Source organism: Panthera uncia, chromosome X, assembly GCF_023721935.1.
Source record: "Panthera uncia isolate 11264 chromosome X, Puncia_PCG_1.0, whole genome shotgun sequence".
Lineage (NCBI taxonomy): Eukaryota > Metazoa > Chordata > Mammalia > Carnivora > Felidae > Panthera > Panthera uncia.
The window spans coordinates 10,991,393-11,005,797 of NC_064817.1; the positions used below are offsets into that span (position 1 = coordinate 10,991,393).

At 46.1% G+C, this 14,405-nt stretch overlaps 1 protein-coding gene across 3 annotated transcripts in view; it reads right to left on the bottom strand.

The window, feature by feature from the left end:
- Positions 1-7,272: 7,272 nt before the first annotated feature.
- The window catches only part of ASB11 (ankyrin repeat and SOCS box containing 11), a 25,766-nt gene continuing 18,633 nt past the window's right edge, over positions 7,273-14,405 (bottom strand). Inside the window, exons 5-7 of one of the 3 annotated variants that reach the window (XM_049643474.1) lie at positions 12,744-12,878; positions 11,435-11,626; positions 7,273-8,435 (exon numbers count right to left, since the gene is read on the bottom strand). In XM_049643474.1, coding sequence (XP_049499431.1) covers positions 8,311-8,435; positions 11,435-11,626; positions 12,744-12,878 — 452 coding nt within the window. In that variant the 3' untranslated portion in view covers positions 7,273-8,310. Of the gene's footprint in view, positions 8,436-10,574; positions 11,627-12,743; positions 12,879-14,405 lie in introns of those variants that run through there. The other 2 variants (XM_049643475.1, XM_049643472.1) reach the window with 2 other exon arrangements.

The following is a 14,405-nucleotide window of genomic DNA, read 5'->3' on the forward strand; positions in this document are numbered from 1 at the left end:
TGTGGAAGAAACCTGCCACTTTGTTAATTATAAAAAGCTTTACTCTGGGAAGTTTTCGCCTGTTTGCCTTTCCAGAACAGTGGGTTGCTGTACACTTGTCTTCTCAGGGGAACCCAGTTTCCCCCCACCCCCGGGGGCTGGTTCAGGCTGAGGCCATCCCTAGACTCCCACTGCGCCTCTTTTCTGGGTGGAAGGGGACCTTTGCTTGCAGTTAGGGGAGTCCCTGAGTTAGTGTCGAGCATGGTCTGTCTCTGAAGTGACTGCGGATTTTTTTTTTTAACGCCAAAGATGCAGCCTATTTCAGATTTATGGGTCCTCGACTGGAACACATGGCAGCCATCGTTCACAGTTGGAGGCGTGGCCTCCATATTTCAAAATGCATTTCCGTGCACACGTACGTATATGCATTTATCCCTTTACAATTTTTCACACGAATGCCATTGCATTACCATATCGCTGTCTGCCCGTGACACTTCTTCCGTCTTGGAGATCTTTCCATTTTAGCACGTATGGCTGTCCCTCTCTCCATTACGGTGCAGCATGCCATATGGCTCAAAACTACTTTACTGTTCCCCCATGATGGAGGCAGAAGGTTACCATCTCTTCTGTTACTATATTACCACCGTGGTCCATAATTTTGTTTAAGTGGCTCTGTGCACGGGTGCAAGGGTTTCTGGAGGAGAGATTCCTGAGTGGAAATGCTGGCTCGCAGGTGCACTCGTGCACATGCCATGATTGCTGCAGGAGCGAAGACACACAGAGAAGTGAGTACAAGCCAAAAGGGAGAATTCTGAAGATCAGTGACTTGTATCAGTGTCCGTGCACATCTCCATTGCACTGCAGGCTTGCAGAAAGCTGTCACTGGGGAAAGTGGGCAGAGCTACAGGAGAGCTGCTTGTATGATGGCTTACGACTGCGTGAAATCTACAATTATCTCAATACAGATGGCGTTCTGAAAGAAAGAGGCTGTTCGTTCAAAACTGAGAGAGTGGCGCCTGAGTGGCTCGGTCGGTTGAGTGTCCGACTCTTGATCTCGGCTCAGGTCATGATCCCAGGGTCGTGGGATTAAACCCTGCCTCGGGCTCTGTGCTGAGCATGGAGCCTGCTTGGGATTCTCCCTCCCTCCCTCTCATTCTCTCTCTCTCTCTGCCACTCTATCCCACTTGCATGCACTTTCTCCCTCTCTCTAAAAAAAAAAAAAATTGATAAAATTGACAGACATACTGCCAAATTGCCCTCCAGGTCTCTGCAGAATTAACTGAACGGGCCACAAGCAGATAAATTGTACACTACTCCATCAGGAGAAGATTTGAAGAACTATCAAACTTGTCTTTGGCAGAGACTGAGAAATTTACTCCCAACGTAGACCAAATGATAAGGAGTTAAACAGAGAGGCACAATGGGGAACCTGGCTATTATCGCCATTCTTTGAGCAAAATCTTCATGGTACAGCTTCTTTATTTACTTTTAATTAAACTCCGAGAAGATAACATCTTCCCAGATTCAAATTTAAGTTTATTGTCCAACGTGACAATAAAGAGGATTTCCGAGTTGTTGCCTTAGTACCTGGGAGGGAATTAATCAGCTTTTAACCTTCTCACTAGATTTATAATGTTGGTCACCCCTCGTGAATATTGGAGAATGGGAACTGACTTTTTTTTTTAACTGTTTAACAACACTTCCAGTCAGGAATTCAAAAACGATTACAAGAGAAAGTCATGCATTTATAGGGATTTATTTGAGGACAAAGTTGAATGGCAAGCATATGAGCCGTGATTATAGAACAGGTTGGCTTACGACAAGCCACAAGAGGAGAACAAGCTTACGGACTTCTAGTCGTCCCTGTGTGCGTGTGTGTGTGTGGGTGTGGGTGTGCGCGCGTGCACGCGTGTTCAGGAAACTTGGTCCAGGTTAGGTAAGAAAAAAGAATGATGCATGGCCTACAGCGGTAAGGCCACAGTCATTCCTTATCCAGTACAGTCTTAACACTAGCCAGGGCCTCTGCGGCCCCCTCACCTAGATGTCCACGGCTGACATCACTCATGGGTTCTGAGACTCTTTCCTCCCGAGGCCCTGGGGAGCCTGGAAAGTCCCCTCCAATCAAAGTCGGCCCGGGAGCAGAAACCTCTGGTCATTCCAGCCAGCAACCTCTCTAGCACAAGACCCTTAAAACCCAAAAGGTACACCTCCCCTCTGATAATTTGGAACGATCTGTGTTTCCCGCAAAAAGCCTTGCTGTTTCTCTTGCTCTTGCATAACTGTCTGCATGCTGAGCTAGCTGGTGTTTCTACTTGAGACGGCAATCACTCGTCCCCACTCCATCTAGCAGTACAATAAGATTCAAACAAGGATGTGTCCTTTAAAATCTGGCATAATGCAGTATTCTTGAGAAAACCAATCACACAAATCAAAACCGAGAGTCGACATCCACAATGGGGCTGGATTCTTCAAAAATGCCAACGGCACGAAAGACCAGAGTGGGGGTGGGAAGGCTTTCTAGCTTAAAGGAGAAAAAAGTGACTTGGTGACTAAATACATGCGTGATCTTTGATCAGATCGTGACTGGGGGTGTGGCAGGGGGGCAGGGACAAGACGTAAAAGGCATCAATGCCACCATCGCTGAAATTTAAATATGGACTGAGATCAGATCATCACAGTGCCTTGCCGTCAGGTCTCCTGCATGTGATTGCTGCCCCGAGGTTGCACAGAGGAGTCTCTGTGTTCCTAGGAGATGCACGCTGAAGTGCTGGGGGCAGAGCCACGTGCAGCTTGACACAAAGGGAGAGATGTGTGCCCCTTTGTACACGTTTTACACCCAATGGAAGAAGCCAACGCAAGCTCTACAGTCAAAACCCAGGAGTATACGTAAAGACCACATTGCCCAATCTGTTCACAAGCCAGTGGCATTCCTCACGTGCCCAACAGCCACAAGTCCCAGAACCTTCGGCTGAGTGGAAACACTCTTCTTGTTGCACAACTATGTAAGCCCGTAAAACAAACAATAACCTGTCTTCGTTAACATTTTTGACATTTTGGTCATCGTGGGCTTTTTTCCTTAACACTGAATCTTTTTTTTTTTTTTAATATTGCACTAAAATATTTACTTTGGGGCGCCTGGGTGGCTCGGTCGGTTGAGCATCTGACTTCAGCTCAGGTCATGATCTCGCAGTTCATGAGTTCAAGCCCCACATCGGGCTCACTGCCGTCAGCCTGTCAGCGTAGAGCCCGCTTGGGATCCTCTGTCCCCTTCTCTCCACCCCTCCCCCACTTGCGCTTTCCCAAAATTAAATAAATACTTTTTAAAAATATTTACTTTGATGATAGAGTTTCTTGGTGCCGCCCCCTTAGATTTTTTGCCCCACTCACCTCCTGTAATCTTGGCCCTGGTGAACAATCATGATGTCCACAGTTTATTCACAAATGGCTCATCTAAAATTATTTGTATACGTATTAGTTATACGCGGCTTACATGCATATATATTCTACAGGTGTGTGTACACACATGCATACATATATGTACATATACACACGTGTATGCATATACACAGAGGTAAGCAAATGTGGCAAAATGCTAACAATTGGTGAACTGAGGAGAGGGGTACACAAATATTCGCTGTATTATTCTTGTAACTTTTCTGTAAGCTGGACAACTTTCAAAACAACAGTGGTGGGGGGGAAATTACTACATAAAAATTCAAAGCAGGTATACGTTTTTTCACTGGTTCAACTCATGTTAAAATAGGACGCTGCGATTTTTAGCGTGACCCATGTATTTGTCCTAGTATGGCTCTGCTGAAGGAAGGAGATTACTCCACGTGCAAATGTCCACGCGGGAGCAGTCCCTGGTGACCACATGTGATGGGGGTGCTCGGGAGATCCCCCAGTGCTGGGAGCACCCTTCCCTAACAAGCTGTGGTTATTCCACGATTCATCCCTCACCACGTTAAGGGCGCCAAATCGGCTCGGCAGTGAGCATTGTTACTGAAAAAAGTTACCGCCTGTAAACCTCCGGTTTATGTGACACGGCGATATTAGAGATATTAGGGAGGAGAATTACTTTGGGAGAAATGGCTCCTTAATAAAAGGCAAACAAAAAACAGAGACGCTGAATGACATACCGAACCTTTTAAATAATTTAAGGGGTTTTGAGCGAGTTGAGGCTTAAACTTCAAATAAAACAGGCAAGCTGACTTTTTTTGAAATAAGGCAGATGACGGATACCGTCAGATAAGTGACGAATGGGTAGACAGATGAAAGACACAGGGTATACAGATCAGCATATTAGGTGTCTATATAGAGAAACATGGTATATGGATCGCTGATATTGGGTGTTCATGCAGTTTTGAAAATAGTTTTCCCTTCAAGTGATTCATTGTGTCAAATTCAAATTATTTTAAACTCTTATTTTAAATAGTTTTCCTAATCAGTAAATCCCACCTCTGAACACCTTCCAAGAAACACTGCAAACATTTAAAAAGATGTATTAAAAAAATAAACCAGTTCACACTAGTGTTGTTTGTAAGAGTCAGAAATCAGGAAAAAATCTAAGTATTCCAACAATACGGACATAGCTAAAGAACAGGACACAACCCTTTAATAGGATAGGTTCGAAAGGTCTGAAACTTAGAAAATCATTACAGTATGGTTTTGGGGGAAAGTAGGCATCAAAAACACTTTTGAAACAGGATCACGACGTCAGGCCAGGCAAAGGAAGTGAAACAAAACAAAACAAACCTGATATACCGCAAGAAGTGACTAAAACCTTAATAGTAAAAATTAACTAACCAATTTTAGACACCTACCTGAAAAATCCTTTTAAAATTCAGTCACCCTGACAGGGACCTCGCCTAATCACCTTATCTAAAACAGTAGCTCTCACCACCACTCTTTAATCTGCTTTTTTTTTTTAATCACTTTCCTGACACGATCATATATGTGTGTGTGTTGCTTAGTCCCACGAAAGGACCCTGGGAGCAAGGACCCTATCTATCTTTTCCACAGCCTTAGTGTCTGGGTAAAAATAAATGCTGGGTAAAAATGTGTTGAATGAATTAATTGAAAAGTCACCCTAGAGCACTTCAGATGTGATGGAGATTGTAAAGAATTACACCATTTGGGGAGTAAAACATCACACATCCTGTGAAAAATGGAATAACCTATAATAGCGTTAAGAACCTCCAGGGGCGCGTGGGTGGCTCAGTCAGTGGAGCGTCCGACTTCAGCTCAGGTCGTGATCTCGCAACTTGTGAGCTCGAGCCCCGCGTCGGGCTCTGTGCTGACAGCTCGGAGCCTGGAGCCTGCTTCCAATTCTCTGTCAACTTCTCTCTTTGCCCCTTCCCCACTTGTGCTCTGTTTCTATCAAAAATAAATAAAATATTTTTTTTAATTAAAAAAAAACCCAGAACCTCCAAAAGCAAGCAATATAAACCAGATGATTCCATCTGATGGCCTAATTCTAACTTGATGGAATGTGGGACTCAACGGGAATTTAAAGACTATTTCATGTCCTATCTCTGTAGTCATAAGTCATAAAACATTACAATTCCAAGACAAGGTCCAGGGATCTGGGCCAGTTCGGCATCCACATCTTTCTGGAATCAGAAGAATCGGTCTGGTAAAGGGTCTCTCGGGACTCAGTTCAGAATTAAAGTGCTCCCCGCGACACAAAACACACCTACCAGAGCTGAGACGTCCATACAAATGATTCATGAAATTCATGGTCTGCAGTTTCAGAAAGCAGATCGAACGGCAGGATTCTCAAGTCCCTGGGGGCTATAGATAGACTGAATATCCTAGGACATCGTGGGGTTTACCACGGAGCTCAGACATTCGACAAGATGCAAGCTGACCCAAAAATGAACTCAGGAGAACACTTTGAAGACAGAAAGCCTCCAACTCCTGAGTGTTCTATGATATATATTTTAACTCTGGAATGTCTACCATACGTATTTTAATTTACCAGTATTTTCTTGTCAAGTTTCTGACTTTGATATTAGGCTTAGAAAAGACCTTCCTTTGCATATACGTTCATGAACATTTTATTCTGGAATTTATAAGCATTTGAAATCTTTTAACATTTTCAAAAAACCAAGATTTGTTCTTTGGAATGTGACGTTAAATAAGAATTTAAAAGAATTTAATATTTCTTCCTCAAATAGTTAACTTGTTTTTTTAATATTTATTTATTTCTGAGAGACAGAGAGAGACACAGCGCAAGTGGGGGAGGAACAGAGAGAGAGGGAGACACAGAATCTGAAGCAGGCTCCAGGCTCTGAGCTGTCACCACAGAGCCTGACGCGGGGCTCGAACTCACAAACCGTGAGATCATGACCTGAGCCGAAGTCAAACGCTTAATCGCCTGAGCCACGCAGGCGCCCCCCTAATTAGCTTATTTGATATTCCAAAGTTGTGAAAATCAGAAAAAGGTCTTGAACAGCACTAACAGAAACATGCCAGCCACACGTATCATTTAAAATCGTATGGCAGTCACATTAAAGAAAGTAAAAAAAAGAAGTGGAATTAATTTTAATAATGAATTTCATTTAACCTAATATATTCAAAATATTATCACTTCAAGGGCGCCTGGGTGGCTCGGTCAATTAAGCGTCTGACTTCAGCTCAGGTCATGATCTCACAGTTCGGGGGTTCGAGCCCCGCGTTGGGCTCTGTGCTGGCAGCTCGGAGCCTGGAGCCTGCTTCGGATTCTGTGTCTCCCTGTCTCTGCCCCTCATCTGCTCACACTCTCTCCCTCTAAACAGTAAATTAAAAAAAAATATTATCGTTTCAATGTGTAATCAATATCAAATTATTAATAAAATATGGCACGTATTTTGTACTGCATCTTCAAAACATTGGTGTATTTTTTATACTCCATCACATCTGCGTTCAGCCCAGCCACCATTTCAGCTGCTCAACAGCCGAATGTGTCTAGTGGCTTATGTACTGAATAGCCCAGATTTAGAGCAGTGTTTCACAATCTCAGCACTACTGACATTTGGGGCCTGGTAATTCTCTGCTGTGGGGAGCTGCCCAGTGTACCGAAGATGATTCGCCGCACCTCTGACCTCCACCCACTAGATGTCAGTAGCACCCCTCCCTCAGGTGTGGCAACTAAAGGTGTCTCTACCGACAAATGTCCCCGAGTGGGGGGGTGAAGGTAGGGCAAAATTATCCCCAGTGGAGAATCAAAGGGCTAGAAGACCTGGAGAAAAAAAAAAAAACACGTTTGGAACCAACCTTAGGATCAGCTGAGAGAAAATTTTCTTCTTAGAAGCTAATTTGACTATAGTCAGCGAACCATGACAGTAGTACGTACAACAATTAAAAGTTTATCCACGTCAGAACTTATCGAAGTTCTAAATTCACAAAAGGGAGGGGGAGGAGGAAAAGAAAGGTGAGAAGTGGGAAGAGCAGGAGGGGGGAGTGGAAAAGAAGAAAAGGGAGGGGGAGGAGAAGGCTGTTTCGCCTATTAAAAATGCCGTGCTTACTTTGGACCCAGGCTCACAGAAATAATAGTGACCCGGCACGGAGCGTGTCTTGGCGACTGGCATTAACATGTAATTATTTCAAACAACCCTGAGGCTCTTGACTTTGAAAATAAGCTGATGGATGCTTGGGTTGCAACATGCATCAAACAGTGCCTGCGGGTTCAGGTAATAGGGGAGCAGCCAGTGTTGCCCTGTCCTAGAACCGTGTGCTTCAACGAACAGCCTTTAATGTCAGAAGTGACGAGCAACATTTCTCTTATCAACCAAGACCTCAGTAACTGCAAGTCTCTGTTAACTTTGATGTTTCGAATGCGTTCAGCGCACGCACACACACGCGCGCGTGTATATATATAAATGGCAAGGAAATCAAAATTCCAGCAGAAGTTTATTCATGGAAGCAGAGAAAGAAAGGGCAAAGGAGGGAGGGACTACATCAGGAACACATCATGAGATACACTCATCAGACTCTTATTCACCCAAGATTTACATGTGTCTGCAAGATATGCAGAATATTGACCCTTAGATAATTAAAGACCACGAATCTTCAAACACAGATTATTTTCACTCCGCTGCACGGATTTCTAAAGTGTCTTAACAACAAAAGCTAAAAACCAAAAGGCTTCCGGTTGCCCCTCGGGGAACGAGAGCATTAACCAGGAGTTTCTACTCCGCAGGTGTTCTGGTTCTTCGGGGACCAACACTAGCTGACTCTGCTCATTGGAAGGTACTCAGAGCCTAGCCACCGGGTGTCTACACTAAGTACCCTGGGTACAGCAGGCAGTAGCCTGCTCATTTCCAAGTACCTTCCCAAGGCCAGCTGGGACTACCGGTATAGCAGGAATCTTTCCAGCAGCTCCGGCAGATGCAGCTCACGGATGGTTTGACGACACGCTCGGCCCAAGCACTTCCGGACACACAGGCGACAGAGCTGGGAGAGAGCAGGCGGGCCTGGGGAAGAAGTTACAATGTGTGAAGTTCATGGTGGTGGGGCTGGGAGAGAAGGGGAGACCAGGGGACCGGAAGAGGCCGAAATGCTCCACAAGCTGGCTCCGTGCACGGATCGTAGAGCGACGGAGCAGACGCTAAATACACACAGGGACCCCAGTGTGGCCCTCTGGGCGGCGACATGTTTGGGTGAGCCCTCTAAAGGTGAGCGTGTTAGCGACAGTGGAGAATGAGGCTAAGCAGAGGCAAGTCAGGAATGAAGCGTGAGGCCTCAAGGGAACGCGCCTCATTCACGTATCGCACGCGCCAACAAACGGGATAGTACTGGCCGAGGAGAACCAAGCGAGGGACAGCTGCCAGGAGGGCATAAAGGCCTGTAAGGTCACAGAGGCCTCCCGGACCTCCTGGCTCTGGCTGCCCGTGAGGCGGTGCTGGCTGGGTCCCAAGTCATTTTCGGAAGGGCCCTCCATTCACACAAGGCTCCCAGCTCCATGAAGGATCTAGAGAAAGGACCCAACTCACTTAACCCCCATGATATCCCAAACCTCAGTCTCAAAGGGGCTCACGGAGTCATCACGCCCATGGCTTCGCGTGGCTGAAGGAAAGTAACGAGAGCCCCAGATATGGCTGAATAGGACGAATGAGGCTTTGGCTGGAACGCTAGTTATACAGAGGCATTTGTAATGTCCCAGTGCTCCCTAGCCTCACTGTATCAGGAAAGATCCCTTCAAGTAGACCTGTGTGATTACCGGACTGCATACAGTTGTCCTTCTCAAGACAATCCTACTGTAACAGGATCTTGCCACCCATGAGAAATGGGGCCCTGCATATGCAAATAGCCAGATAACACCTGAATTGAGGTTTCTAAGGAGGATCTATGTGACAGAGCACATAAGTGCCCTTCGTTAAAATCTTGGGAAGCGCAAGTGGAAAGCATCTCCACCTGTCACCCAACCGAAGCTCCTCTGGAAAACAGTAACGCAGACAAATCGTCCAGCGTGCCTAGAGAAGGTCAGATACCAGAGTGAACTGTGACACAGCTGGTGTCCATCCTTCCAGACCAAGCAGCTGTACTTGTGATGACAGAAGACAGAAGCACCTGCTTAGAATGAATCTAAATCCTGGACCTGGAAACATCTTTGACGGAAGAAAAGAGGAAATGTGGCAATTGCCATAAACCATATTCTCGGCTAACAGTTGGAAAGGACCTGGCATTTCCAAACTGGGAGCCGGTAAGGAAGATCAGAGTTCTTCAAGTGGAGATTCAAATAAAAGAGCAACCAATAATGACACAGACTATTGGGAATAATCTAGACCAGTGGTACTCAAAGTGTGGCCTCAGTTCAGCAGCACTACCTGGGAACCCAGTGGGTGTATAGAGTCTAGGCCCCATCCCAGACCTCCTGAACCCGAATCTGCATTCTAATTAGATCACCAGGTGATTCATACTCATGGTAGAACTTAAGAAGCACTGACCGAGGGACGTCTGGGTGGCTCAGTCGGTTAAGCGTCTGACTTTGGCTCAGGTCATGGTCATGCAGTCCGAGGGTTCGAGCCCCGCATTGGGCTCTGTGCTGATGGCTCGGAGCCTGGAGCCTGCTTTGGATTCTGTGTCTCCCTCTCTCTCTGCCCCTCCCTTGCTGGTGCTCTCGCTCTCTCTCAAAAGGAAACATTTAAAAAATTTTTTTAAAAAGAAGCACTGACCTAGAAAGCATTCCTGAAATGACTGAACCGAGCGTTCTACTTGGAAGGTATAGAAGACACGAGGGTGGTTTCATGAAGTGGAACTGGTGAGTAAAATAAAACCCTTCTCGACCAGAAAGTGTTTCAGAAGGTTCAGCGCGGGGCCATCATAACACTGAGCGCATGTTCCGGAGTCAGACCGCTTGGCTGGGGTCCCACTTCTCCTTAGCAGTCATATGACCCTCTGCAAGCCAGTATCTTTATGCTCTCTTGTCCTATCTTCAGCCGGGACAGCACCAGCTACTGCAAAGTGCTCGCGGCTTTAAAGTTTTCAGAATTCAGGGAGATTAATCCAGGTTTCAAATTTTTTAGCTCAGCACCTAACACGTGTAAAACTGAATAATGACTATCACTGTTTTTAAGTTTGTTTATTCTGAGAGAGAGTGAGAGAGTGAGAGAGTGAGAGACAGAGAGAGAGAACGAGCAGGGGAGGGGCAGAGAGGGAGGGAAAGAGAGAATCCCAAGCAGGCTCTGCACTGTCGGCACAGAGCCCGACGCGGGGCTCCATCCCACAAACCGTGAGATCATGACCTGAGCCGGAACCAACAGTCAGATGCTTAACTGACTGAGCCACCCAGGTGCCCCTTATTACCATCACCTTTAATAGTCTCCCAAGCATACAAATGATCAGTACAGGCTTGGATAATGTTCTCTTTCTGTATAGACTTAGCATGACTGACTTCTGAATTTGGAATACAGAGCCTCTTAGAGACCCGCCTGGTCTCCTCGGACATCTGTAGCTCCACTGGCCCACGGTGGAAAGGGGGGTGAGGCAATGGGGGGCACAGATCCGCCTGCTCCCTGATCTCGAGGGCAGGCAATCGACTTGGCCACCCAGTCCAGTGTCTGAAATACACACTCCGTATCCAGCCTACAGCCTCTAACTCAAGTGTTGCTAGCTTCTGCTGACAAATATTTCTCCAAATATGACAAAGCAGGGTCTTGGTCCACTCCGCTGGGCACTTATTCCAAGCCAGATGTGGCAGTTCACCTTTTCGTGGTGAAAACAGAGTTCCCGGAGTATTTTCTCATCACGGAAAATACACAGCAACCTCCCGGTTGCATAAATGCCCTTCCGTTACAAGTGAACACATACGCCTACCGAATCCCATCTCGGGGACGCCAGCGACGCCTGCTGCCTCCCACGTGCCACTCCCAAGGAAAAGGAGAAAAGAGGTAAGGAAGTCTGGAGATAAGACAGGGAGGGGAGACAGCGGATGCGCTTCCGGGAGAGAACTGGACACCCAGCCCTTCGTTACCTTCCCGGAGCAGGAGGGCCTGCTCCACACCGCTTTTTGGAGCCGCCAGATCCAACGCACTTTTCCCCTCGGCATTTCTGCACTTCAGGGGAGCCCCATAGTCCGCTAGCAGGTGGACGACCTCCACGCTGGACTGCCTCGCAGCGGCGTGGAGTGGGGTGTCCAGACTCTGGCCGCGGTCCACACTGGCTCCTTGAGAAAGCAAATGACACGAGTCAACGCTGAACGTTGATGTGGGAATACGACGGGCCTAAAATACAGCAGCTGCGGAGGGAAGCATCTTGAATGTCATGACATGCTGGGCCAATCTTCGAAAATGTCTGACCCAAGCCTAGAGCCTCAGCAGTGGCTACTGAAACTGCTTCAAAGGATCTGGGTGAGAAGAGTGAAGAGAGACATTTTTAGGCACTTAAAATACGTTCCTTGCTTTTCCGTACGAACCGTGTGACAGACAAAATGAAATACCTGCAGCGTCTTTTACGCAGAATTGTTTTGTTTTTTGGCAAAGGATAAAGTTAAGATTATTTGGTACTTATGTTATTCCGGGCTCCAAGAAAAAGATTTCTGAACTACGACAGGGAGTAGTAAATGATAGGGGATGAAAAAGACAAAAAAAAAAAAAAAAAATCTTGGAGATAAAAATTCTTATTTAAAAGTTCTTAGTACAGCCTCTAATGTCAGCGGTGAAGTTTGGGGAATCTTTAATCAAGTAACAGTTTCAAGACATTTTACTTCCCCCCCCACCCCGGACTCCCAGTGTCTGTATACACCTATTAGAATGAAGGAAGTTACTAAGTACCTCAGCAGGATTGATCTAAGGGAGTCTATGGCAAATGTCTGTTATTTTTGCTATCCGGCATCCTCCTGGTAACCACACCTAGGTCTCCCTCTGAGGAACCATCCCCTGGGATTCCCGGCTCACGTGTTTCCAGGGAAGCCCGACAACTACAAGGTAGACTGAAATCTAAGCCAGTCAGTGTACTGTATTTCCTTTGGCCACCATGATTGGTTCAGAGATGGGCAGGTGACTCAAAAAGAGCCAACGCAATAAAATTCTTTTTTCCCACTAGGACTCATGGGAAAGAGACCCTTGCTCTCTCTTGAAACCACCAAAGAGAACCATACCAGGTGAATGGAGCCAATACCAAAGGAAGTGGACACTCATTTCTCTGGAAAAGTTCTGTTTTAAACATTCAAACAGCAAATACTGTCAGAATTTTGTCCAGCCTGACAAGAACTTAGTCTTTAAAGCCATGGAAAACCAACAAGGTTAACAGGTTCTTCTCATAAAAAGATTTCTGGAAGTTACCTAATTCTAGAAGTTTCTTCACACAGTCTACCCTCTGGTAGGTGCAGGCCACATACAGGGGAGTTCCAAGCTGGGGCACTTCTTGGTCAATGTTAACGTTATTTGCCAGAAGAATCTCCATGCACTCTCTATGACCTGGTGGCACAAAAGACAACCTTACTCAAGTAAGGGAAATATTGACTATTTACAGAACTACAGAAGTGCCTACCTGGAATGGGCTTTAGAAAAAAGCTAGCCCAGGGGCGCCTAGGTGGCTCAGTCCGTTGAGCGTCCGACTTCGGTTCAGGTCATGACCTCACGGTTTGTGGGTTCGAGCCCCGCGTCGGGCTCTGTGCTGACAGCTCAGAACCTGGAGCTTTCTTTGGATTCTGTGTCTCCTCTCTCTGCCCCTCCCCTACTTGCACGCACTCGCTCGCTCTCTCTCTCTCTCAAAAATAAACATTAAAAAAGAAAGAAAGAAGGAAGGAAGGAAGGAAGGAAGGAAGGAAGGAAGGAAGGAAAGAAAGAACGAACGAACCTAGCCGGGTGGGTACCTGGGTGGCTCAGTGGGTTAAGCGTCTCTTGATTTCAGCTCAGGTCATGATCTCACGATTTGTGAGATTGAGCCCCACGTCGGGCTCTGCGCTGTCAGCTCAGAGTCTATTTGACATCCTCTCTCTCGCTCCCTCTCTCTGCCCCTCCCTCGTGCTCCCTCTCTCTCTCTCAAAAATAAATAAGTGTAAAAAGAAAAAGAAAGAAACCAGATATTTTTTTTTGGCAGAAAAAAAATATCTTTTTGGAAATCTTAGAAAAGTCCAAAATAAAGACCATTAAAGAGAAAAGAATGCGCATACGTCCCCAGTGCAACTCCTCTTTGCAGCCCTTACGGTGCCTCCATCTAAACTACGGGCTCCAAGGAGCACAGCTGGAATCATTCTTCACGGTGAAGCCACCAGTTTCCAAACAGAGGCTGCAAGATGCACAGGGGTAAACGGCCCACAAAAGCCAGTGCTCAAATCCAAGGCCCATGTACGGCTGCACCTCCTTATTCTGGTTACCCTGGAAGACACCTATGAGAATATGTAAAGCCCCAACTGTAGAATATACGTGTAAGTGCACTTTCAAATTCAGGGCTTAACAACAACTACACAAACAAGCATTCTCCTCGGAGAGGCTGCCCAACGAATAGACTCGAGTGGACCAGATGGACTTGACAGATATATTTAGAACTCTGCATCCCAAAGCGACAGAATATACTTTCTTCTCGAGTGCACATGGAACATTCTCCAAGATAGATCACATACTGGGTCACAGAACAGCCCTTCATAAGTATACAAGAATTGAGATCATACCATGCACGCTTTCAGACCACAGCGTTATGAAACCTGAAATCAACCACAGGAAAAAGTCTGCAAACCTCCAAAAGCGTGGAGGTTAAAGAACACCCTACTAAAGAATGAATGGGTCAAACCAGGCAAGTAGAGAAGAAATTTTAAAATATATGGAAACAAATGAAAATGGAAATACAACAATCCAAATGCTTTGGGACGCAGCGAAGGCAGTCCTGAGAGGAAAATACATTGCCATCCAGGCCTATCTCAAGAAACAAGAAAAATCCCAAATACAAAATCGAACAGCACACCTAAAGGAAATAGAAGCAGAACAGCAAAGACACCCCAAACT